The following is a 24,352-nucleotide window of genomic DNA, read 5'->3' as shown; positions in this document are numbered from 1 at the left end:
TTTGTTGTCTCTTCATGACTTTGTGCTGGGATCTGAGTCAGTTCCTCAGATGTCCCTTCCAATCCAGCTGGTCTCTTTTTGGTGAAATCTAATCTGCTTTTACACTCATTGACTGAGCCGTTTTTTTATTTTTATTTTTTTATTTTATTTTTTTCTGAAGCTGGAAACAGGGAGAGACAGTCAGACAGACTCCTGCATGCGCCCGACCGGGATCCACCCGGCACGCCCACCAGGGGCCACGCTCCGCCCACCAGGGGGCGATGCTCTGCCCATCCTGGGTGTCGCCATGTTGCGACCAGAGCCACTCTAGCACCTGAGGCAGAGGCCACAGAGCCATCCCCAGCGCCCGGGCCATCTTTGCTCCAGTGGAGCCTTGGCTGCGGGAGGGGAAGAGAGAGACAGAGAGGAAAGCGCGGCAGAGGGGTGGAGAAGCAAATGGGCGCTTCTCCTGTGTGCCCTGGCCGGGAATCGAACCCGGGTCCTCCGCACGCTAGGCCGACGCTCTACCGCTGAGCCAACCGGCCAGGGCTGACTGAGCCGTTTTTTTAATTTCCATGATGTGTGTGTGTGTGTGTGTGTGTGTGTGTGTGTGTGTGACAGAGACAGAGAGAGGGACAGATAGGGACAGACAGACTGGAAGGGAAAGAGATGCGAAGCATCAATTCTTTGTTGTGGCACCTTAGTTCATTGATTGCTTTCTCATATGTGCCTTGACCATGGGACTACAGAAGAGCGAGTGACCCCTTGCTCAAGCCAGTGACCTTAGACTCAAGCTGGTGAGACTTGCTCAAACCAGATGAGCCCACGCCCAAGAGGGTGACCTTGGGGTTTTGAACCTGGATCTTTCACGTCCCTGTCTGACGCTCTATCCACTGCACCACCACGTGAGCAGGCTCTCTGACTATGTGTTTTTAGATCTAGAGTTTCTAGCTGGTTCTTTTATTTTTTCAGTGCCCTTAATGCTTCCTGTTATTTTTGCATCATTAATCATTCAAGTGTGTTGATATTAGTGTTTCTTCTCCTTCATTCACTTCCTAGCGCAGGGCTTTGTAAAAATGGGGAGTGCTTTCCTCATCATAGTAATTCATCTCTTCTGCCCACTTTTTAGCTGGTCAGTGCTTTGGATCAGGTGTTACAGAGGATCTTGCTGTGTCTAAGATCTGTCTAAGCCTGAGCGTGAGTTGTGGAATAATGGCCTCTGTTAGAAATCCTTATTATCTAATGTCATGATCATTTATTTCATTATCTCTTCCATTCTTAGTCACAGTGCATGTTGCCATGCAAAGAATTCTCCTATATCTTCCCTAAACTTTTTATTCTGTGTTTAAGTCAGTCTCTTTCGTTCTTATAATCAAATTATTAACTGAGCATGTGTTATTGACAGGACACTCAAAGTCAGAGTGCTAGGAAGTTATGCAGAAGACAGAAAAATTCAGGAAAAGAGAATATGTTAAGTATTCTGGTCATACCTGACCACCTGAATGAAATTGTGCAAACTGATTAGTCTTTTCTGAGCTCAGCTTCTGTGATAGAATCTGGCCATCTCACACAATGCCTCTCACAATGGTCATTTGGAAACTCCATTAGCATTCTGAAATTGTTTTCAATTAAAAGCGAAATGTGTAGGCTGAATAATAACAAATAGATCAGTATGCAATGAGTTTAGGCAACAGTATCTTTTATGAAAATCAGCAAGGCTTTGGTGAGGAATCTTTTTAAGGGCTGTCAGATGTGTAAAACCAATAACTCAAACATATTTCAGGCAATGGCTATTCTTGGGCAAGAACATGTGCATGCATGATACACTTAGTCGTTTTATCAGAAATAAGTATATTTTAAAAAAGACCTTCAATGGATTCTGAGGGCCAAAAGTTGTACAACATTGAGACTTTCTGTAGACTGTTTAACACGCTGTCAGGTATAGCCATGGTCTTCAGAGAGGTAGGAAGACAACAGATAATAGACCACCGCTTGTTTTAATGTGGCTTGAAAAATCAGGTTCTTTGAATTTCAGACCATTGCAGGAAATAACCTTAAATTCTAGTAGAAATTCTAAAGCCACTGGAAACCAATTTTCCTAACTCTTGAGTAGCTTATTGCAAACCATCTCCACTGAATAGGTAACTATAATTTGCACTCAAATCTTGTTTGTTTTGCCTTCTTCTGCTGCGAAGACATGCCATCCACACAGTTAAACTAATGCAGACCCATCCATCATGGTTTGGTTATTTTGTGCCAGAGGTAAACAGGGCAGTCCTGGCTTTCATTCAGCAGTGAACAGACACAAGCAGCTTCTTGTTTCAGAGGAGGAAGGGGAACTGGGATGGAGGAAGGGGAACTGGGATGGAGGAAGGGGAACTGGGATGGAGGAAGGGGAACTGGGATGGAGGAAGGGGAACTCGGATGGAGGAAGGGGAACTGGGATGGAGGAAGAAGAAATCGGATGGAGGAAGAAGAAATCGGATGGAGGAAAGGGAACTGGGATGAAGGAAGGACAACTCGGATGGAGGAAGGGGAACTCGGATGGAGGAAGGGGAACTGGGATGGAGGAAGGGGAACTCGGATGGAGGAAGGGGAACTGGGATGGAGGAAGGGGAAATCGGATGGAGGAAGGGGAACTGGGATGGAGGAAGGGGAAATCAGATGGAGGAAGGGGAACTCGGATGGAGGAAGGGAAACTGGGATGGAGGAAGGGGAACTCGGATGGAGGAAGGGGAACTGGGATGGAGGAAGGGGAACTGGGATGGAGGAAAAGGAAATCGGATGGAGGAAGAAGAAATCGGATGGAGGAAAGGGAACTGGGATGAAGGAAGGGGAACTCGGATGGAGGAAGGGGAACTGGGATGGAGGAAGGGGAAATCGGATGGAGGAAGGGGAACTCGGATGGAGGAAGGGCAACTGGGATGGAGGAAGGGGAACTCGGATGGAGGAAGGGGAACTCGGATGGAGGAAGGGGAAATCGGATGGAGGAAGGGGAAATCAGATGGAGGAAGGGGAACTGGGATGGAGGAAGGAGAACTGGGATGGAAGAAGGGGAAATCAGATGGAGAAGGCAGGCAGTAGTGTTGGTGGCATTTGAAGCAGCTATTATGTGCTCGACCTAGTCTCAGACCAAGGCTCTGAGATGTTTCTAAATGATCTCCAGGTGGCCTCAGCCCAGGTTTGCAAATAAGGTATGCACAGTTTGTTTGCAAGTGACTTTCTGTTCCTCTAGCCTCTAGTTTCTTTTCACGATGGTGGGGGACGCCTTGTATTGTTGTGGCCTGGTAGATGTTGCCTCGCCTGTCCGGAGAGTTAGACCGTTCTAGGTTCTGCGGCTTGCTTTCTGTGTGATTTTGGATAAATCTTGTGTGCAGTTTGGACTTGAGTTTTTCCACATATGACATTAGGTAGTTTATTTACAATAGAATTATAAAATCATGGCCTTTCAGAGCTTACCAGGGTCCTTAGGTATCAGTCTAGTTGAGGACACTGAGGTCCCCAAACAGAGGCTTTAGCGGGTCTGGAACCCAGTCCCCTGAGCACAGGCCGCCGCTCCTTATCTGCAGAATCCAGAGGAGAGAGGATTTACGCGAGAAGGTAGAGTGGCAAGGAAGAGTAGAAGCAGCTCAGGCTCTGACCTGGGACAGCCCTGGTGCTATTCCATAACTGTCTTTGTGAAAGTGGGCGAGTGTCTCAGTCTCTCTAAGCCTGTTATCAGCTGCAAAAGGGGACTAATTCTTACCCATGTTGCAGAAAGCAAACAACTTTTTAACATACATCATGCTTGTGTAACATTCCTGAGCCCTTTGACTCAAGCCACTCGCTGCCCGTTCAGGAGGCTGCACTCCACCTTCCGGGCAGCTGCGAGTGCCTCCCCGACGGCCGAGGGGAAACACCGGCGCTTCCTTCATTCCTTGTTACCTAACACGGTCCTTCCTTTTAGGCAGCGACTCGGCGGATATTGGGGGGAGCAGAGAGGAGGGGGACACTGACCGTTTCTCTCTTCTCCTTGGCTGGCAGCCATCTATCACACCTGCGAGGCTTCCAACTTCCAGTGTCACAACGGGCACTGTATCCCCCAGCGGTGGGCCTGTGACGGCGACATGGATTGCCAGGACGGTTCTGACGAGGATCCAGTCCACTGTGGTAAGTACCATGCTTTAACCCTTCCCTGGAACTTCTCCCGTTTCTGCGGTCCAGGAAGAAGCCGGGAAGGGAGTACTGTTCTGCCGTGCCCGTGTGCCAGCTCTGACCGCTGAACATGCCCACCCACCTATTCTCTCAGGGGCATTGCCATAGCCCAGTGGTCCCCAACCCCCGGGCCGCGGACCGGTACCGGTCCGTGGGCCATTTGGTACTGGTCCACAGAGAAAGACTAAATAACTTACATTATTTTTGTTTTATTTATATTTAAGTCTGAATGATGTTTTATTTTTTAAAAATGACCAGATTCCCTCTGTTATATCCGTCTAAGACTCACTCTTTGACGCTTGTCTCGGTCACGTGATACATTTATCCGTTCTACCCTAAAGGCCGGTCCGTGAAAATATTTTCTGACGTTAAACCGGTCCGTGGCCCAAAAAAGGTTGAGGACCACTGCCCTAGGCTATACAGGGGTGTGACGTGCAGCCCTGGTTCTCAGGCGAGCAGTTGCCTCACTGCTTTTCCACACCCGCTTTGAGAAAAAAAAAACGGAAACCTGCCACTCCACCAGGAGTGCTGACTGCAGTCGCTTTGCCAGCGTTCCGCCCGAAATTGGCCGGCGGCTCTTGTATAAGTAGTGTACTCTGGGACTAAGAGTTCTCTGTGAGGGTCCTTAGGGAAAATGGCTTACCACACCGAAAGTAGGATGTTGTCAGTATAATTGATTTAAAAAAGAATTTCTGAGGTAGCCAGTTTCACAGCGGAAATTAACCACGAGGAGCTGCCACAGAAACGCACTGTGTAACATGCTTTTCTGCACGAGGAATTGGTAAGGTTTGCTCTCCTTTCCCTTTGCTCTCTGTCTGTGGGGGAAACTCCCCATGCTCCTCCTCTACTCTCAGTGCTCAGAGAACACTTTACCTCTGACACTTCTTGGCTGCCAAATGTGTGTTTTCCACACCAAGCCAGTCTCCAACTGAAACTGGTGGGGGACGTGATCCCCTGACTTAACTAGGACACTGTTCCCCTCGAGTTAGCACCAGGTCCCACAGGAGCAAGGGCTCAGTCCTGCCAGACCCCCCTCTGCCCACGTCAGGGGCCAGGCCCAAGTCCCAGGTTCACCTGGTCTTCCGACTGGCTGGCTGTGAGTGTGGGTTCCCACGACTCCTTCCCTGGGTTTGGGGAACACTCGGGTGTGCTGGTTTATTATAAAAGGACGTGGTAAAGGGTAGAGATGAGCATCCGTACAGAAGAGATGCACAGGGCAGGTGTGGGGAAGGGAACGGAACTTCCGTGCCGCTCTCGGCGCCACCCTCCCGGGTCCTCCGTGTGACCCGGAAGCGCTCTGAACCCTGCACGTCTGGGATTTTTATGGAGTCTTCGTTGATCATTAATGTAGTCTCCATCCTTCTCTCCTTCCTGGAGGACGGTGGGGGTGGGTGGAAAGTTCTAAGACCCTAGTCCCAGCATGGTTTTTCTGGTGCCCAGCCTTCATCTTCAAGATACCGGGCAGCTTACCAGGTATCATCTCTAGAACAAGACGCTCCTATTGACCCAGGAAATTCTAAGGGTGTTTGAAGCTCTATGCCAGTAACCAGAGGCAGAGACCAATGTCTATATATTTTTTATTATTTTACACCATACGTTCCAAATGTTCGTGGCATCGTAGTCATTGTCTAGGAGTTGTCTGTTATGTTCCTCTCGTGTCAAAGCGTTAAAGAAAGATATTTCTGTTTGTCTATATTTCCTGTAGCTGGCGTTTTAATGGCAGGTACACATGCGCTTTATGTTACTGTAACTTAGTGTGCTTGGCCGCACCCTGGTTGGACATTCACGCATTTTTAGTTTTGCACTGGCATGCATAGTAAGACTACTCAGGTCCTTGCAAATGAGGGCTTGTTTTTCCTTTGCAATATAGTCATCCCTTGGTGTTGCTAGGAATCGATTGGTTCCAGGAAACCCTTTGGACCCCAAAGCCTGTTCGAGTGCCTTGGTTGGTCCTCCCTCTCTGTGGGTTCTGCACCCTTGGGTTCAGCCACCTGTGGCTTTCCATCCGAGGCTGGTTGGATCTGCAGATGTGGACCTCTCAGTTAGGGAGGGCCGACTTCCTCCCAGGCTATGTTTGCTCATATGGAATTGCAGGGTCAGAGGTTTCGATTTATTTTAATGGCTCTCATTAAGTGTTTCTGGATTTTATTTCCAAGTAATTATACGAAAAAGCATCTCCATCAGTCGTATAGTTGATGTTTCCCCAAGTCTCCCTTGGTATTATTATGCTTTATCTTTTTCATTGCTTTCACAAGTTTAATGAGTGGAAGTTATCTCATGTAATTTTAATTTTATAGCTTAAAAAAAACTTTTTATCCTTAGTGCCTATTTCTCCAGCTGCGGTGCTCATTTTCTGTTTCTGCTTGATGTCTCGTGAACAGTTTCTTCGGAGTGATGACTTACTACAGGATGAGAACACATGTTGTTGCCTCACGCCTGATCCTCCTGGAACCAGGCTCCCAAGAGCCACGTTAGCACCGGTCATAACTGACCTGCTAGAACTGATCGTTAAGCCTCATGTGTGGCCGCAGCCTTCTGTCCAGGAGAAAGGCTGACCTAGTGTGAAGAATTCTAGGCTAAGTTGAGAAACCCAAGTTTCTTAACATTTCTGGGACAAACATTTACTAAAAAAAACTTTGGCTTAGAATACCTAAAGAATTGAGGTGGAGGGTGATTTAAGAGAGCTTTAAAAACCAGGGTTTATAATCAGGAGTTATGTTTCTTTTTTTTCCCCGTTCACCGAAACTTGGCTTTTACTTTTTATTTTATTTTTTATTTTTTAAAAGAATTTGTTTATTCATTTTAGAGAAGAGAGAGAAGGGGGAGGGGGGGAGCAGGAAGCATCAGCTTCTATATGTGACTTCACCAGGCAAGCCCAGGGTTTCAAACCAGTGACCTCAGCATTCCAGGTTGACGCTTTATGCACTGCGCCACCACAGGTCAGGCCAAGCTTTTACTTTTAAATATATATATATATATATATATATATATATATATACACACACACACTTTTTTTTTGAGTGGGCAACACATGCACATGGTTCAAAATGGGAAAAAAATATAAAAAGTAATACACTAAACATTTTCCTCGGCATCTGCCCAATTTCCACCCTGTCTGCCTAGGAAACCATGACATACCATGTTTGTCCTTTCAGAATATTTTTGAGCACACAAGCAAAAATGTATTCTTGTTTGATTGTACACAAATAGTATGCTATGCCTGTTGTTTTGTGCCTTGCTTTTCATACAACTGTCTAGGACAGGAGTGGTCAACCTTTTTATATCTACCACCCACTTTTGTATCTCTGTTAGTAGTAAAATTTTCTAACCGCCCATCGATTCCACACTAATGGTGATTTATAAAGTAGGGAAGTAACTTTACTTTATCAAATTTATAAAGCAGAGTTACAGCAAGTTAAAGCATATAATAATAATTACTTGCCAAGTACTTTATGTTGGATTTTCGCTAAGTTTGGCAGAATAAATCTTTATAAAACAACTTACTATAGTTAAATCTATCTTTTTATTTATACTTTGGTTGCTCTGCCACCGCCCACCATGAAAGCTGGAACGCCTCCTAGTGGGCAGTAGGGACCAGGTTGACTACCACTGGTCTAGAACATGTTCTTACAACGTGTTTCTTCAATCTCTTTACCACAGTGCAGTGTTCCAGTATGTAAGCATTGATTACAAAGTCCCCTATTGACGGACACATAGGTGGTTTTCAATCTATAGCGGGGTCACCGTGAATAACCTTGCACTTAATTCTTTTCCACTTGTGTCGGCAGATAAGAGGCATTGCTAGGTCGCACACAGCACATACATGTTTGTGACTGATAGCTGTTGCCAGAGGGCCATCCTTAGGGGCGGTGCCCGTCCACGCCTGCCCAGCAATGCCAGTGAGCGCTGCTGGTTTCCCCTTGCCCATTCTCCTCTATCATTGAATGACGTTTCAGAGAAGAAGTGCAACGGCTTCCGCTGCCCGAACGGCACGTGCATCCCATCCAGCAAGCACTGTGACGGTGTGCGGGACTGCTCGGACGGCTCGGACGAGCAGCACTGCGGTGAGTCCTCTCCCGGGAGCCCCTGGGGGTGGCGAGGGAAGAGCATCGCGTTGGGCTAAATCCTTTCATTTCGAGTTGACCCTGACTCTGAGACATGCAGTCTCCAGAGAAACAGAACCGGGAGGATGCACATTTATTTTAAGGAATGGTCTCACGCGATCACGAAGGCTGGCAAGCCCCAAACTGGCAGCAGGGCTGGCGGGCTGGAGACCCAGAGAGGCTGATGTTGCAGCTCAAGTCTAAAGGCTCACTGCTCTCTGTGTCCTCATGTGGCCTTTCCTCTGTGCTTGCGCCTCTGGTGTCTCTTTCTCTAAGAGCCCTGCCCTGATCCATCGAACATTCATATTCCCCTGTTAACTGTATTTATTTCATTGAATCTTAATTGCCTCTTTAAAGGCCCCGCCTCCAAATACAGTCACACTGGGAATGAGGGCTTCCACATCGGAACTGGTGGGGGCAGGAGATGTGACTCAGCCTCTAACACCGGTCCCTCATAGGAGTGTGCCAGCGCCCTGTGTTAGAGTTTGTGTTGTATTGATAGTGATTATAACCGAGGGCTCTGGTGCCAAACAGCTTTGATTTTCCATTTCTGCTCCACCCTCCTCAGCTGCATGCTCTTGGCAAAAGAGTTGATGCCACTATCCCATTTTCTCATTCTGAATGCAGGATGATAAAACGTCTCATAATGCTGATGTATTTTTGTCAGGCAGTTTAAATCAGGGCTTGGCACAAAACAAGTACCCAGTAAAGAGTGGCCCTTGCTCCTGTTTCCTGGGTGCCCACCCGTACCAGGGTGTACTGGCCCGGGGCCAGCGAAGGTCGCCAGCCCTGAGGGCTCACAGCCTCTTCTCTGTGCTGACCACTTGCAGAGCCCCTATGCACGCGCTTCATGGACTTCGTGTGTAAGAACCGCCAGCAGTGCCTGTTCCACTCCATGGTGTGTGACGGGATTGTCCAGTGCCGCGATGGCTCGGACGAAGACGCGGCATTTGCAGGATGCGGTGAGTGGGGTGGGCGGGGCAGGTGACTCGTGGCCACCGAAGGAACTGCAAGGGCGGGTGGGCCACCGTGCATGGGGCACCTCCTCCAGTTCACAGGCCTCAATTGCGTTTTCTCAGGAAGACTTCCGTTTCCTGCTTCAGAAGCAATGCTTGTTAGTTGCTGGGATGTGTATAAAGGGCAGATGGAGAACGACCGAGACCTTGGCTCAGAGGTCACCGTCTCTGACCGGCCCTCCCTGCCCCCATCACTCTGCGGGCCCCTCCTCTGCTCAGTGGTCCCCACGGCGCTCATCACTACTTTGTACTCTGCGCATTAATTGTCCTGCCTGTCTCCCCTTCCGGAGTGTGTGCCTCACGAGAGTGGGGCCCTTGTCTTGTCCACTGCTGGAGCCCCGTCCCTGCAACTGCCCACCGTGTAGGGTTATCTTAGTCTCCTTGGGCGGCCATAACACAGGAGACCACAGACTAGGTGACGTAAACAACAGACAGGTATTTCCTCACAGTTTGGGAGGCTGGAAGTCCAAGCTCAAGGTGCCAGTCAGCAAGCGTGGTTTCTTCTGAGGCCTGTCTCCTTGCCTTGTACGTGGCCATCTTTTCCCGAGTCTTCACATGGTCTCCCCTGTGTCCTAATCTTCTCTTCTTATAAGGACATTCGTTCACATGGGGGTCAGGTTTCACCCTCTGACCTCATTTTAACTTAATTACCTTTTAAAGTCCTTATCTCCAAGTGCAGTCACATTCTAGAGATACTAGGGGTCAGAGCTTCAATCAATTGACTTTTGCTTTCAGGGAGTTCTTCAGTCAGACAGCCGTGTGGTGGAGGACTTCCACGCTTCCCTCTGGTTTCCCGGCAGCGTGGTTACTGTGAGCTCTCCGATCTGGAAGTCACCCGGGTCTCACGGCTGTGTGTTTTCTATCTAGCCCAAGACGCCGAGTTCCACAAGGTCTGTGACGAGTTCAGCTTTCAGTGTCAGAACGGCGTGTGCATCAGTTTGATTTGGAAGTGCGACGGCATGGACGACTGCGGCGACTACTCTGACGAAGCCAGCTGTGGTGAGCGGGTCCCGGGTCTGGTTCTCACGGAGCCGCTCTCTGGTTACCACGGGCCCCTCGTGCAGGACGGGCGCTCGCCGGCTCATGCCGCTCCACTGTCTTCTCTGCCCTCTGCTCGTTCTTAAACCTTCATGCAAGGAATGGAGTACTGAGCCGGCAGCCTGTCCCCTGGTAGCTGTTAGGGCAGAGGTCTCCAAACTATGGCCCACGGGCCGCATGCGGCCCCCTGAGGCCATTTATCCGCCCCCGCTGCACTTCCGGAAGGGGCACCTCTTTCATTGGTGGTCAGTGAGAGGAGCATAGTTCCCATTGAAATACTGGTCAGTTTGTTGATTTAAATTTACTTGTTCTTTATTTTAAATATTGTATTTGTTCCCGTTTTGTTTTTTTACTTTAAAATAAGATATGTGCAGTGTGCATAGGGATTTGTTTATAGTTTTTTTATAGTTCAGCCCTCCAACGGTCTGAGGGAAAGTGAGCTGGCCCCCTGTGTAAAAAGTTTGGGGACCCCTGTGTTAGGGGATGCTTCTTCCCTGTTGTTGTCTTTTCCCGGTTGGGAAGTTCACATTCTGCATGAGGCACATGGTAGGTGAGGAACTGATGGTAAATATTGCAGATTGTGCTTCTTCCCCTTCCTCTCCTAAAAGTGAGAGAGACCACAGTGGCATAGCATCATTGTCACCATGGTATTATCATCGATGGTTAGGTCATCCCTTTGGTAAAGGGTCAAAATTAAAAACTCAGGCATCATTCGTAAGACATATAGAAGGGTAGGTCAGAGAACACGAGTGTGTGTCCAGGAAGATGGGCTGTTGTGTGTGTGTGGATGTGGATTTGGTCACCGGCTGGGTCCCGGAAGCTGCCTTCCCTTTCTCTGGTGGGGACGTGCAGGCTGCCCGGGACGCGGCTGTCACGGAGGCTGTGCGTGCGCTAGAGCTTTCTGTCCACACGGGGTCGGGGCCGACGGCTGAGGGTGTGTTTGCTGTCCCCAGAAAACCCCACGGAGGCCCCGAACTGCTCCCGCTACTTCCAGTTCCAGTGCGACAATGGCCACTGCATCCCCAACAGGTGGAAATGTGACCGAGAGAACGACTGTGGGGACTGGTCCGACGAGAAGGACTGTGGAGGTAAGAGCCCTCAGGGTCTGCCCCCAACCCAGACACTGCAGTGTTAGTTCATGAGTTTTTTTGGGGGTGTGTGACTCTTTGAGTTCTACCCCTCTCTTATTTGGAAAATTAGTGTGGTTGGGTTCTCCTGTTCCTGGGATTAGCGCACCATGCTTCGCATGTTAAGGACCCCAGAGCCTGGCCGCTCAGGCACGACCTGCAGACTGGCGACAGGTGCCTTACTTGGAGCTTGTAGAAGTACAGACTCTCTGACCTCCCCCAGATGCCCCTCCGGGGTCAGAACCGGCATTTGAACAGGCTCTCTGGGTCCCACAGGGATGACACAGTTGAGGAGTGCTGATGTGGAGTGCATGCTTGTCCTTTTTGTGTTTGGCTTCTGCTCTCTGCACCAGCCTCGGGTGGGGAGGGTTGTTAAATTAACCAGAACCATGTTAACCTCAGAAGGGATCTCCATCCCACCCCCGCCCCTGCATTCTGAGTCACCTTCCTGCCATCAGCTTGCACGGGCTTCTGCAAAAGCAAACTTATCTAGCGCATGCACAAAAATATCGTCAGCCCAAATTAAATATAATAAGTAAGGTGAATCTTCCAAAAAGGAGAAAAGAAACGCAGTCTCCGCTGACACCCTGTTAGACATGCCTTTTAGATGAGCTGCACTTCAGAGCTTGGCGTGGCCCTGGGGTGGCGCAGCTGCAGCTGGGGTGTCCACACTAGTTTGGGGACCCATTTTGGTCTGAGATCAAGTTTCCTGTAACACTTTGGGTTTTCTTGCTTGCTCTTCTCCTCAGACTCACGTATTCTTCCCTCGCCCACTCTGGGGCCCTCCACGTGCCCCCCTAATTACTACCGCTGCAGCAGCGGGGCCTGCGTGATGGACGTCTGGGTGTGCGATGGGTACCGGGATTGTGCTGATGGCTCGGACGAGGAAGCCTGCCCCTCGCCCGGTGAGTGCTGGCCCCCTGCCCTCTGCTGTGGCTCCTGCTTTGTGGAGAGGACCTTCCACGGGTCCACCGTAGACACAGCGTGGCTGGGCTGTTGCCCCACTCTCTGGGACTCTGAGCTCAGGGGTCAGGCTGCTTCTCACCTGCGGAGCAGGGAGACTCATGGGAACTTGGAACTGGGGTGTCTCATCTGTAAATGCCCTCTGATCTTCCTGCAAGAAGAGAGCAGCCACCGTGATGTCCACCCTGGCTGCGGTTGGGCCGCCTTTGGTTTCTTCAACACAGGAAATTACAATGGGCATTATGGGGAAGGGGGTGTGTGTGTATGTATTGAACTGCAGGGGAGAGAGCAAAGTTTTCCTGCTTGCTTTCTTGTTGGCCTTCTTACTAAAAGATGGGTAAGCACTGCCATCTAGTGGCTGCACACAGAGAGGCAGCCGAATGTTTCTGCAATGACTATGCTGCCAGAGGCTGGGGTGAACTCTGAGACCCCTCCCTCTAGCTAAGGACACTGGGTTCTCTTCTAAACAGGACTCTATTTCAGACTCAGCTGTGGGAAAAGAATTGACAGTTGTCTCCTGGGGCTAATGTGGAGGGTGGGGAGTTGAGCTGCTTGTCACACATCTTAACTTTGCCCCTGTTCTTCCCCAGGAGAGATACCATATTCAAGCTCTTTGGGGATTCTGTGATGTTGATGTTGCTGGCTCTTAGCTTCCTCCCCGATGGCTCAGAATAGGGTGCATCCTTCTGTGGTCTCTAGTCACCTATCACTGTTGGTCTGCTTTCCAGCTTTGAAATTTTATTGCTCTGGTCTCTTTCAGGATCCTCGGAAAGAGCAAAGTTAGGTGCCTGTGTCTAGTCAGTGTTTTATCCGGAGCTCACGTTGTCTCAGATCCTCATAGTAATTAATTTCTGTGCAGTCTCCTCGTACATTGAGTTGGTTACTGCTGCTGGCCAGCTCCCTCAGTACTAAAATGTGAATTTTTTTATTTTTAAATCTCTTTTCCTAGCAAACGTTACCACTGCCTCCACTCCGACCCAGCCTGGACGATGCAACCGATTTGAGTTCGAGTGCCACCAGCCAAAGAAGTGCATCCCCAACTGGAAGCGCTGTGACGGCCACCAGGATTGCCGGGACGGCCAGGATGAGGCCAACTGTCGTGAGTAGCGGAGAGGACGTCGCTCCCCGGGCAGGTTTCCTCAGAGCTCGATGTCCCGTGACTTGTGCCTCCTTTGTCCTCATAACCTTGTGATCTGGGGGTTATTACCCCCATTGTAGAGAGAGGAAAATTAAGCTTCAAAGACGATAACACCAGCCGTAAGAGATTGGGCTATTTATGTAGGGGTTTTTTTTGTTTGTTTGTTTGTTTTGTACAAAGTTGTGATTTTTTTTTCATCACGCCGTGTTGGAAGTTCTCGTGGGGTAGAATACTCCAAAGTAACAGAGAAATGAACTAAGGATTAGTGTAAAATTTTACATTTACATTAAAAGAATGAACAAAGTATACCACTGGGACATTGAAATATCAGGTCAGACTGACCCCACAATTTACCGAAATAATAGGAACGTCGGAGCCGAGGAGGTAACCACACAAGGTGAAAATGGAAAACTGTTAACCAAAAGGACCTGGAGTAGGACCTTCCTCCTGAGTGAGATTAATTCATTAGTTGGTATTCTTCAAGATTTTAAAATCTGCCTTATTCTTAAGGATGTTGCTTAGTTAAGGGTCTTAAAATCAAGATGTGTTCTATGGACAGTTTTCTGTAAATCAGTTGATCTGATAACCCTGTCAACAAAAAAAATGAGGTCAGTGTGGCATATTCCTAGAGAAGCTGGCCCCTGAAAACCACTACGTTCTGTTCTAAGTGCCCATTAATTATATGTTGGATAATGAGTTTAAGAATTTCCAGAGACTAATGATGACCTATTTCCAATTTCTAAAACCTTTAAAACATTGAGGCATGTTTTATGAACCTCAAAAATCTTCCAGCTTCGCTACTCAGCTGCTTGATTCTACTTTAGGACGTTCTTGCCATATGAAATAATTCTGTGACGGGGATCCTGGAATTTCCCAAAACAACCCACTTTCTGAGCAGAGTTCCTCCCCAACCATCCTATAAAAATGACACCATCCCCATCTTTCTCTTGCTGTTTACTCTTGATGTTTCTTTGTAGTTCTTATCACTGTCCAAAATAGCATGTTTGTTTACTTGTTTGCTATCTCTCGATAGAAAGTAAGCGCTATGAGGGTAGGTCCTTGGTTTCACACATCACCATGTTCTTAGCATCGTAAACAGTACCTGATTCATAGGGAGGCCTCCATGAGTGTTTATTGGATGGATGGATGGAGGGATGGATGTTCCAGAGATTAAAACATGGACATCTTTGGCTTGGAAGAGCAAGAGTAGTTTTAGACCCTCCTCACTGGTGGGTGGGGCTCTGATGCGGCCCCTCCTGTCCAGAGTTGGGCAGGCATGTGTGACACGCCGTCGTGAAGGCCTGAATACCTGCACCTGGGCCTGGTCCAGACTCCGCTAAGGCAGTAGGTTTGGCTTCTGTATCCTTTCTCTTCCCTTTTTATAATCACCTGCAAGTATATGGTCATGGCTTGCTTTTTAGAGCCTTATGCAGTTTAACTCTACTTTCAGAACTGGAGAGAACTTCCAAGGATGGTTCATAGTCGTGGAGTTGCGTAACTTTTCATTCACCAATGCTCTGTATTTGTGACATTTCATTTTCTGGTAAAATACTTTGAAACCTATACAATTTATTGTATATATACTTAAATACCACATAACGGGACATGCCTCTCAATACTGATTGACCTTGCTACTGTTAGTGTTACTCCAGCTGGGAAGCGGAGCGTTATTCTGGACTGCAGACTAATAGAGGGGCAGAAGGATTAGCAGCAGCACAGAGTGACAGTTACAATTTGCCGATGCCCACTCTCAGCCAGGCACCATTCCAGGTGCTAGGATCTCGTTGGATTCTTGTAGACACAAGAGTGACGGAAGCGTCACTGCAGTTTTATAAACAGGAACTGAACTTGGTGCTGTTAGGCATTTTGTTCCAACTCACGCAGAGCCAGGGTTTAGACTCGATAGTTCGACGCCAAACCCCTCTCGGGTCGTGAAGGCAGATTCTCGTTGCTAATGTCAGATACGAGGGTATTCCGGCGCCTGCGTGGGGTTACCTCTCTTTCGTCCAGAGGCCCGTTTTGAAGCAGCAGCTGATTGATATGTGGAGTGCAAACTACTCTTCCTAAACAGGATGAACGTTGAGTGCAGCAGGGCCCCTCCCTCTGTTGCAGCCACACACAGCACCTTGACCTGTACGAGCAGGGAGTTCAGGTGCGAGGACAGCGAGACCTGCATCCTGCAGTCCGAGCGCTGCGACGGCTTCCTGGACTGCTCGGACGAGAGCGACGAGAGGGCGTGCAGCGGTGAGTCCCGCCCCGGTGTACCCCGGGGCCCACGCTCAACCCTCCTGGCTGGCTTTCCGGAGAGAGCCCTTTTGAACTTTCCAGAGGGAGCCAGTCTGACAAGGGAACAGATTTTTGCCCCATTTGGGGGCACCAAGGGAAGTGAAGCTTGTCGTGCCTCCGGCTGATGTCAGTCCCACCAGGAAAACGCTAGCCTGGAATCCATTTCCCGGGCACTTCCCGCCTCCTGTCGCCACACCGCTGCTCTTACAGAGGGGGTGGACGCAGTCCTTCTGCCCGGAAGGAATTCAGTAACTTCCGTAGTTCCTTCTGGGTCCTATAATGGATTACCACAGACTGGGTGACTTATGAACAACAGAAAGCTATTTCTCCCAGTTCTGTAAGCTGGAATTCCAAGATCAAGTCACCAGCAGACTTGGGTCTGGTGAGGACCTGTTTTCTGGTTCAGAGCCGGCTGTCTTTTCCCTGTGTTCTCCTGGGGCGGACGTGATGAGGAAGCCCCCCCTCCCCCGAGGGTCTCTTATGAAGATACTAAATCTCATTTGTGAGAGTTCCACTTCACGACGTAATCACCTCCCAAAGGCCCCCTGATCCCATCATAGTGGGGGTCGGTTTCAGCATGAATTCTGAGAGATACAAACATTTGGTCTGTAACAGCAAGAGGTTCTGCTGTGACATTGGCCTCTATTGAGAAACACCTTTAAAAATGAGTACAGACAGTGAGGTGAAATGCAAGGAAATTCATCATTACTGGAAATTTCGGAGACCCTGGGGAAGGTTGTATAGGGAGGCTCTGACTCTCTTTTCTTGGGTGGCTTCTCAGGCGAGGTTGGGGCCTGACAATGTAGATCATTGTGGGGCTATCTGAAGTCAAGGCACCTTGTGGGTGTTCTGAAGGTGCAGAATTTGTAAGCCCTCTGCCTTCTCGTTTTCCCTGCTTCTCCCTAGATGAAATAACGGTATACAAAGTACAGAATCTTCAGTGGACAGCTGACTTCTCTGGGGATGTGACTTTGACCTGGATGCGACCCAAGAAAATGCCCTCTGCTTCTTGCGTCTATAATGTCTACTACAGGTGGGCCCTGTCTGTGCTGCGGGAGTCAGTGGTGTGTCCTCACGGCCCCGGGTGCTCTGTAAACTCTCGCGGTGTGGGTGGAATGTCCCTTTATTGACTGAGCCAGACACCTCAGCCACCCTGCGCTTCCCTGCGACCATATCTCCGTCTTCTCTCGGCCAGGGTGGTCGGAGAGAGCGTTTGGAAGACCCTGGAGACCCACAGCAACAAAACAAACATGGTATTGAAAGTCCTGAAGCCGGATACCACGTACCTGGTGAAGGTCCAGGTCCAGTGTCTGAGCAAGGTGCACAGTACCAACGACTTTGTGACCCTGAGGACGCCAGAGGGACGTACGTGTTATGGTTTCATTTTGGGGTTCAATCCGAGACCTTATGTGAGATTTCCCGAGAGTTTCCCAAAGACGCTCCGGAGTGTGGGAACGCAATCACACATACCTCGCATGTGCAGAGGTATCATGGGACAGTCATTCTTCGGAGGTCACATAATGTTCTTGTCACTCAGAAAGGCGATTTCAGGTTCTTCCCAGCAGTGCTTACCTAGGCTCTGTCTCCACCTTCTGTCTCTAGGTGTTTCCCAGTACTTGGCACTTAAGAGCTAAATTCATTTTAATGTCATCATTAAAATATGAGGCATGTCAGAAGTATTGTGGCTAAATTTTAAAGATATTTACTAATATCGTGTGTCCTAAGGGAGTCCCTTGTTCCCACCGTTTTGTGAGTTCTTCATTTGCAACTGCCAAGAACCTAGCATTGCGACTTTATTAAGTGAACGTTTGTTAAGTAGAGCTCTGGAGTGTTAAGTAGTTTAGAGAAGTCCACAGGGAAAGTTGCAATGGAGAAGTCTATTACTCCCAGATCCGGGAAGAGGTACAGGCATGCTCTGAGGTGGGGTGGGGGGTGGGGTCACTCGGGGTGGTCAAAGCCGGGTGCGGGCAGGGAGAGCGGGAAGGGTTCTCGGGTAGAGTGCTTTGAGGTTCAGCCTAAGGCTAAATCAGTTTGACCCAAACCAAAAAGAAGGGGTTTTGGTAAGCTTTGCTGGGGTCTTACCTAAGAGGTTTATAATAGGAAGTGCCTGAGAGACAGAGGACACTGTTTGTCACAAGGGCTTTTGGAGGCCCAGGGCCACTGAAGGCTCTGCAAGCCCAGTGATTCCATCCTGCAGCCCTTGTGGGTCACAGACCTGTGGAAGACTCGATCAAACCACCGTGGTCTGATGCGTGCCTTGCTTTCCGGAGGAGGGGAAAGGTTTCTTGTCCATGTTATGGACCAAGCTAATGGCATCTGCTAGAGGCGAGGCCACAGTGCCGGCTTCAGACTCAGTCTTGTCCTCGTTTTAAGCTCAGGGGAATTCCTCAAGTTCACCAGCATGCAGATGGGTGTTAACCCCAGTGGACTCTTTTTCCAGTGCCAGATGCCCCGCGGAATCTCCAGCTGTCACTCCACAGGGAAGTGGAGGGTGTGATTGTAGGCCACTGGACTCCTCCCATCCACACCCATGGCCTCATTCGCGAATACATTGTGAGTGTCTTCCAGGAGCTGACCATGGGCTTGGGGTGCATAGCCGATTGCTGGGTCTGTTAGAGCAGAATGTGTCCCGTGCGACTAGGGTTTGACTTGATGTAACCTTGTAAATAACAATCCATCTCGTAGAACATTTTGCCCTCCACCTTCCGCTCTCTCCTCTGCTCTCCTTGTAAGGTGTTACTAAAATGTTTTTTCTTCTCACCTTAGGTGGAATACAGCAGGAGTGGTTCCCGGATGTGGGCCTCCCAGAGGGCTGCCAGTAACTTTACAGAAATAAAGAACTTGCTGGTCAATGCTCAGTACACAGTCAGAGTGAGTCGCGGCCCCGACTTCGGCACCGGCTCAGTCCCGGGACGTGGGAGATGGGTGCCGTTCCCAGGAACTCCCTCCCGCTCACCTTTATGAGACCCTTATTAGCAGTGTGCTGAATACCCAGCCCCTCGCCCTGGAAGTGGGAGGGGTTCTTCCTTCTTTCAGTCCCTTAAACCAATGTCACAGAGAACTTGAAGTCAGACGTCCCTCAGGTGACCAAGCTGTTTTGGTAACGCTACTTTGCCTGCCTCTTGCCCAGATGGTCTGCTAACTTTTCAACTCCTGCACTTTTGCTCCGGCCTCTTGGGTCCTTGTCTGCAGCTGCAGGTGATACAGAGACATAAGTGGCATTTCTGAATCAATATTGTCAGGTTCTTGTAAAATATGAAATCTCTTTAGCAGAAAAGAGGTAGATTTTGTGCAAGATGTGTGTTGCAACTACTCAGTGCATCCGTGGACTCTCTTATACTGACAAGGTCCTCACTGCCCTTTTCCATGTATGTGTGTTCACTTCTGTGTGCATACATGGACACATACACACTCACGCACCCAGCACCCAGTAGACATTTCACAATCTCAGCGCTGGTCCCGTTCCCTTCACCGTGGGTTCTTTCTCGTTGCCTCTCCCTCGCCCCCTCTTATTTCAGTTGCTGGGGCTCCTGAACGTCCTGGATCCCTCTGTGTGTACTGTTTACACCCTCATGGCCTCAGTCTCCCTCCTTGAGCTTGACTTGGCATTCCTGCTGTGTGGTCTGTTGCCTTTGTTTCATGCTGATTCCCACTCTGGTTTGCAAAGGTGGCTGCGGTGACCAGTCGTGGAATAGGAAACTGGAGCGACTCCAAAGCCATCACCACCGTCAAGGGCAGAGGTAAGCGATGCCGGTGTCTACAGATTAGAGACGAGAGCAGCCCGGTGGAAGTAACTCCCGGGTGACGGGGAAACGGAGAAGCGAGGATTAGAAAACATCCTGCAGCCTCACCCCCCACCGTGCTGCCGGCACAGTCTCTTTGGGTGGTTGGGTGACTGTAGAATGGATTCCTCCTCCGAGAACTGAGCACTTCTCACCCTGCAAACACACAGAGGGTGTTCAAAGGCCTCCAGGCCTGGCCCTGTGCACAGTATCCAGAACAGGAGGCGCCCTTTCCTCCCATGACAGGTGACGACGGTTTTGTACGGCTGCATTTATGGTGTTTGCAATAAAGCGCCATGCGGAGGCATCCTGCGTCTCCCAGAGGCACCAGCGCACCATGCTGGTGGGTTCTGGCACGGGGGCTGATGTTAGTGACGGCTGTTGGCTGCCACAGACCAGGCCCTCTGCAGTGCCTCCTGCTTTGCACCCCTCAGCTCATCCGATTGAACCCTCAGCACAACTATAAGAACAGATAAGGAGCTGCATAGAGGTTGTGTCACTTATTACATGGTAACAGAACCAGACAGGAACCTGATCTGCCTCCCACCACCTATCCCAGGCCTGTTGTGCTTGACCACCATGAGTCCTGCTGCCCAGGCTGAGACGTGTGTCTGTGGCCGTGGGGCCCAGACTTGCTGGGTGGCTGGCTCATCATCTGGCATGGATGCCTCAGTAGGGCAGAGACCTGGTGTGGGTCATGAAGAGTCACTATCTGGTCACCTTTAAAATTGGGGGTGGTTGTGACCAGGGCAGGCGGCAGCCAAATTCAGTGAAGCCACCCAGTCTTTGAAGCACGGTACTTGTGGGAATTATAAAAAGGGTGCTGAACTCATACCCCTCTAGAATTCTTATTGTGGTATCATTCCTTATACAAAATCAAGACCAAGATATAGCGAGTAGATATACTGAAAAGAGGGGACTTTGGAAGGTCAACAAAACCATAAACCTTGAACTTCCCTAGGCACAAGTCACACCTGCCTTGGAAAACCTCCATGGTGATTGCTTCTGTTAAAATTCTTCCATATGGCGCCTGACCAGGCAGTGGAGCAGTGGATAGAGTGTCAGACTGGGATGCAGACGACCCAGGTTCGAGACCCCAAGATCACCAGCTTGAGCACGGGCTCATCTGGTTTGAGCAAAGCTCACCAGCTTGGACCCAAGGTCGCTGGCTTGAGCAAGGGGTTACTCGGTCTGCTGAAGGCCCACAGTCAAGGCACATATGAGAAAGCAATCAATGAACAACTAAGGTGTCGCAACGAAAAACTAATGATTGATGCTTCTCAACTCTCCGTTCCTGTCTGTCTGTCCCTGTCTATCCCTCTCTCTGTCTCTGTAAAAAAAAAAAAAACACAAAAAAACAAAAAATACTTCCATATGGCATGTGCTTTATGAGGGTAGACACACGAGGCAGCTGTGGGCTGAGTCGAAAGGGATTTATTATGAAATATCTGTGACCCTGTATCATAATAATGTTAAGAGAAAAATAACAATGGCAGCAACGGGAAGCCCCAGATGAACTTGTGGACACAGCAGGCTAATAACAACAATGAGGAAAGGCATCGTGTAGCTTTTTCCTGTCGTGGCCCTGGTGCCACCTGAGTTGTTTTATATGAAGTGATCTCTGAATGCATGTCAGTTCCACAAGTAGTCTTGTGCTCAGTCTGTGGCTGAGGCAACGTGTTTAGAGAGGGTGATGGCCGTCCTCAGTAACATGATTATAATCCAGGTTTAGCATCAGAGCTGTACCGGCACCATTTTGCTCTGAGTGGGGCTTCTGAAACTTCTTGTGTTCTTCATCCTACTGATTACTGTGTTTTCCTCGAGCCCAGTTTTACTAACTGGTTGATTACCTGGAGAAACTCCTCTAGGTCATGACCTCTCTCTGCCACCAAATCTTATCCACTCCTCCGCGTTCCTCTTGCCTGCCCAAGAGGCATATGTGCTGAGAGTCTAACCTATGAGGGGTCATTTCAGTGTTTTCCCCTGGTATCACTTGTCCCGTCGAGCCCTTTCAGACGTTGGATAGCAGGGCACCATCAGCTTTCTCGTGGGCAGATCTTCCAAATGACAAGCACGATGCTTGTCCTTGAACTTTTCTCTGTTGCTCTCTCCTTTCCCCTCAGCTCTCAGCTCTGGTCTCTTCCAGAATGCCAGTGGCTTTCCCAGGTGGGACTTTATTGGAAAGGGAGAGAAAGGGGACATTAGTGCGTGCTGGCTCTTTACAGACAGCACCTCAGTGAGTCTCCCCGGCTCTCCGCAGTGCTTTGCGTCGTTAGGCTCAGTGAGGATGAGGACACGCTCCCCAGGTTACTCAGTTGTCTGAACGGGAATTTGAACTCCAGCGGGGCCAGACTCTGGAGACACTGTTCTTACCACGTGCCACGCGCACCGTTACAATTTATGGCGTAGTCTATGTCCTGCTGTCATCCTCCCAGAGGCACTTGGGCCACTCACTGTGATCTCTGCACCGGGCTGAAACCAGCTTGTGTGGGTTCCTTTACATAATGGAACTTTACTGCCCGACTCACTTGCCAGGACAGCTGGCTGAGCCAAAATAGCTTCGTGTTCACCAGGGCAACTGTGGACACAACCTTGGCTTCGGGAGCGCAGGGGTACAAGGGACAGACGCGTTAAAAACAGCCAAAGAAATGTCCTTTCTTCTCCAACTGAACGATTGCTCTGTCTGTTGCATTGTGACACTGGTAAGCCTGGCCTTCCTCACTTTTCATCACGTGGCTTCTCTTCTTGCATTCTTTTTCATTTGCAGAGATCCCACCGCCCGATATCCACATTGACAGCTACGGGGAGAATTCTCTCAGCTTCACCCTGACCATGGAGAGTGACATCAAGGTACCGTTGAAATTTCACACGGGGGAGTTGGGTGGGGCTTGACATCGTCTGGGAACCGACACAGCGGAGTCCGGTGAGATTAAGAGAAACAAATGACTTGATCCGGCGATGCTCCAGGGCCACGACGGGGCTGGTTCCTTTCCCCACGAAGAGCAACTGGAGGCTCACGTGTAATTATTCTGCCTCCGCCGGGTGCCTTTTCTTTAACCATATAATTAAATGGTTCACAGTCACAGTGCAAATAAGGAGTTGGTGTTAACAGAATATGCATGCCCTGTAATTTTCAGCTTTATTGGATTTCCTGGTGCTAAGCGCTAATGTGGAGGCTCCGACAGTGGAACAGGCTTAAGAGAGACTCAGATACTTAGAAACATAGACACTTCAACCCACCCCATAGCTCCCTCCTCCACCATCACTGTCCCTTCCGTGCGTCGACGGTCGTGTTCTTTCTCGTTCATTTGTCCTCACGTCCCTCCCTGTCTGTGAAGTTTTGGAGGGACAAAACCTTTAGAGTCCTGGTGCTATTCACTGAACTACAAGATGGTGTCCTGCCTTTGGCTTCAGAGATAGTCGGTGCAAGAAATGGCCTCGTTGCCTGACCTGCAGTGGCGCAGTGGGTAAAAGCATTGATCTGGAATGCTGAGAAACCCTGGGCTTGCCTGGTCAAGGCACATATGGGAGTTAATGCTTCCTGCTCCTCTCCCTTCTCTCTCTCTCTCACTCTCTGTCTCCTTTCTCTAAAAAATGAATAAATAAAAAAAATCTAAAAAGAAATGGCCTCGTGGGGAGCACGTCTACTTAGTCTTTGATCTTGAAAACATTTTTATTGTATTTGTTGTCCTGTGTTTAAAGACCCTTAGATCACATTCTCCTGTGACCCCAGGACTTGGAAAAGGCACTCTTTCCTGATGCATGGGTAGAGTTGCTTCTGTTAGGCCATGAGATCTAACCAAGCCTCCTTTGTCCTGACCGCTTGGCCTGGACTACTAAGATTTCTCCTTAAATACTGTTACCTAATTATTTTTTCACTTTTTCCTCTTTTTGCATGGATTAGTTGGTTCTTGTCCTTTTATTCCATATCAATTTTTTTGTGTGTCATTGAGTGTATATTTTATATTATAAATGGCCTCACGTTTGTTTTTAGAAGTAGGTGGCGTAGATCTAAATATTCAAATAGTACGAATGAAACTGGTCTGAAGATCAGAAGAAACCACCTGCCCATTGTGAGACACGCGTTGAGAAACCACAGCACAGGAGCCTTCTGAGTTTGGGGCGCTCCAGGACGGTTCTGTTTGTGACGTATCTCTTGGTTCTTGGCAGGTGAATGGCTATGTGGTGAACCTCTTTTGGGCATTTGACGCCCACAAACAAGAGACGAGAACCTTGAACTTCCGAGGGAGCATATTGTCACACAAAGGTAACACTGTGGAAGTAGTCTGTGATTGTGCAGGAAGGACTGCGACTAGACCAAGGCCCTCCTGGCCATTGGGCGGGTGGTGGGTGCCAGGAAAGTGGGTATGTGTGGAGGTCTCCTGGCTGCCACTCTGGGTGGGCAGAGTGAGGGTACTCTAACTGACTCCTGACTCCAGGCAAGGGGTCCACCTATAGTTCCTCAAGCCCCCTTTTTAACCTGATGGCTCTTAAAGGAAGGTGGAGCATTAAAAGGGAGAGAAAACTGGAAAAAAGCCTGATGAACCCTCCACAGAGGATGCTTGAATTCCGAGAGAAAGAGATTCCAGGTTGAGTTAGCTGCCTCTCTGTCCCTCTGGTTTGGTTTGCTCCTCCTTTGCTAACACGAGGCAGCCCAGGGCCTGGTGTGTAACTGGGGTTCAGTAAGAATCCGTTGAACGAAGACACAAACACACTGAGCTCAGGA

The 24,352-nt window shown here is 49.3% G+C and overlaps 1 protein-coding gene across 1 annotated transcript in view; it reads left to right on the top strand.

The window, feature by feature from the left end:
• SORL1 (sortilin related receptor 1) overlaps nucleotides 1-24,352 on the top strand; it is a 137,115-nt gene that overhangs the window by 94,508 nt on the left and 18,255 nt on the right. The window contains exons 26-40 of the mRNA XM_066259808.1: nucleotides 4,003-4,128; nucleotides 8,130-8,237; nucleotides 9,107-9,238; nucleotides 10,160-10,291; nucleotides 11,284-11,418; nucleotides 12,207-12,362; nucleotides 13,370-13,519; nucleotides 15,671-15,802; nucleotides 16,751-16,877; nucleotides 17,040-17,209; nucleotides 18,285-18,397; nucleotides 18,611-18,715; nucleotides 19,512-19,584; nucleotides 22,394-22,476; nucleotides 23,797-23,893. Coding sequence (XP_066115905.1) covers nucleotides 4,003-4,128; nucleotides 8,130-8,237; nucleotides 9,107-9,238; nucleotides 10,160-10,291; nucleotides 11,284-11,418; nucleotides 12,207-12,362; nucleotides 13,370-13,519; nucleotides 15,671-15,802; nucleotides 16,751-16,877; nucleotides 17,040-17,209; nucleotides 18,285-18,397; nucleotides 18,611-18,715; nucleotides 19,512-19,584; nucleotides 22,394-22,476; nucleotides 23,797-23,893 — 1,839 coding nt within the window. The remainder of the gene's footprint in view (nucleotides 1-4,002; nucleotides 4,129-8,129; nucleotides 8,238-9,106; nucleotides 9,239-10,159; nucleotides 10,292-11,283; nucleotides 11,419-12,206; nucleotides 12,363-13,369; nucleotides 13,520-15,670; nucleotides 15,803-16,750; nucleotides 16,878-17,039; nucleotides 17,210-18,284; nucleotides 18,398-18,610; nucleotides 18,716-19,511; nucleotides 19,585-22,393; nucleotides 22,477-23,796; nucleotides 23,894-24,352) is intronic.

This window comes from Saccopteryx bilineata, chromosome 2 (genome assembly GCF_036850765.1).
Source record: "Saccopteryx bilineata isolate mSacBil1 chromosome 2, mSacBil1_pri_phased_curated, whole genome shotgun sequence".
Taxonomy (NCBI): Eukaryota; Metazoa; Chordata; class Mammalia; order Chiroptera; family Emballonuridae; genus Saccopteryx; species Saccopteryx bilineata.
This window is presented reverse-complemented; position numbering and strand designations above follow the sequence as displayed.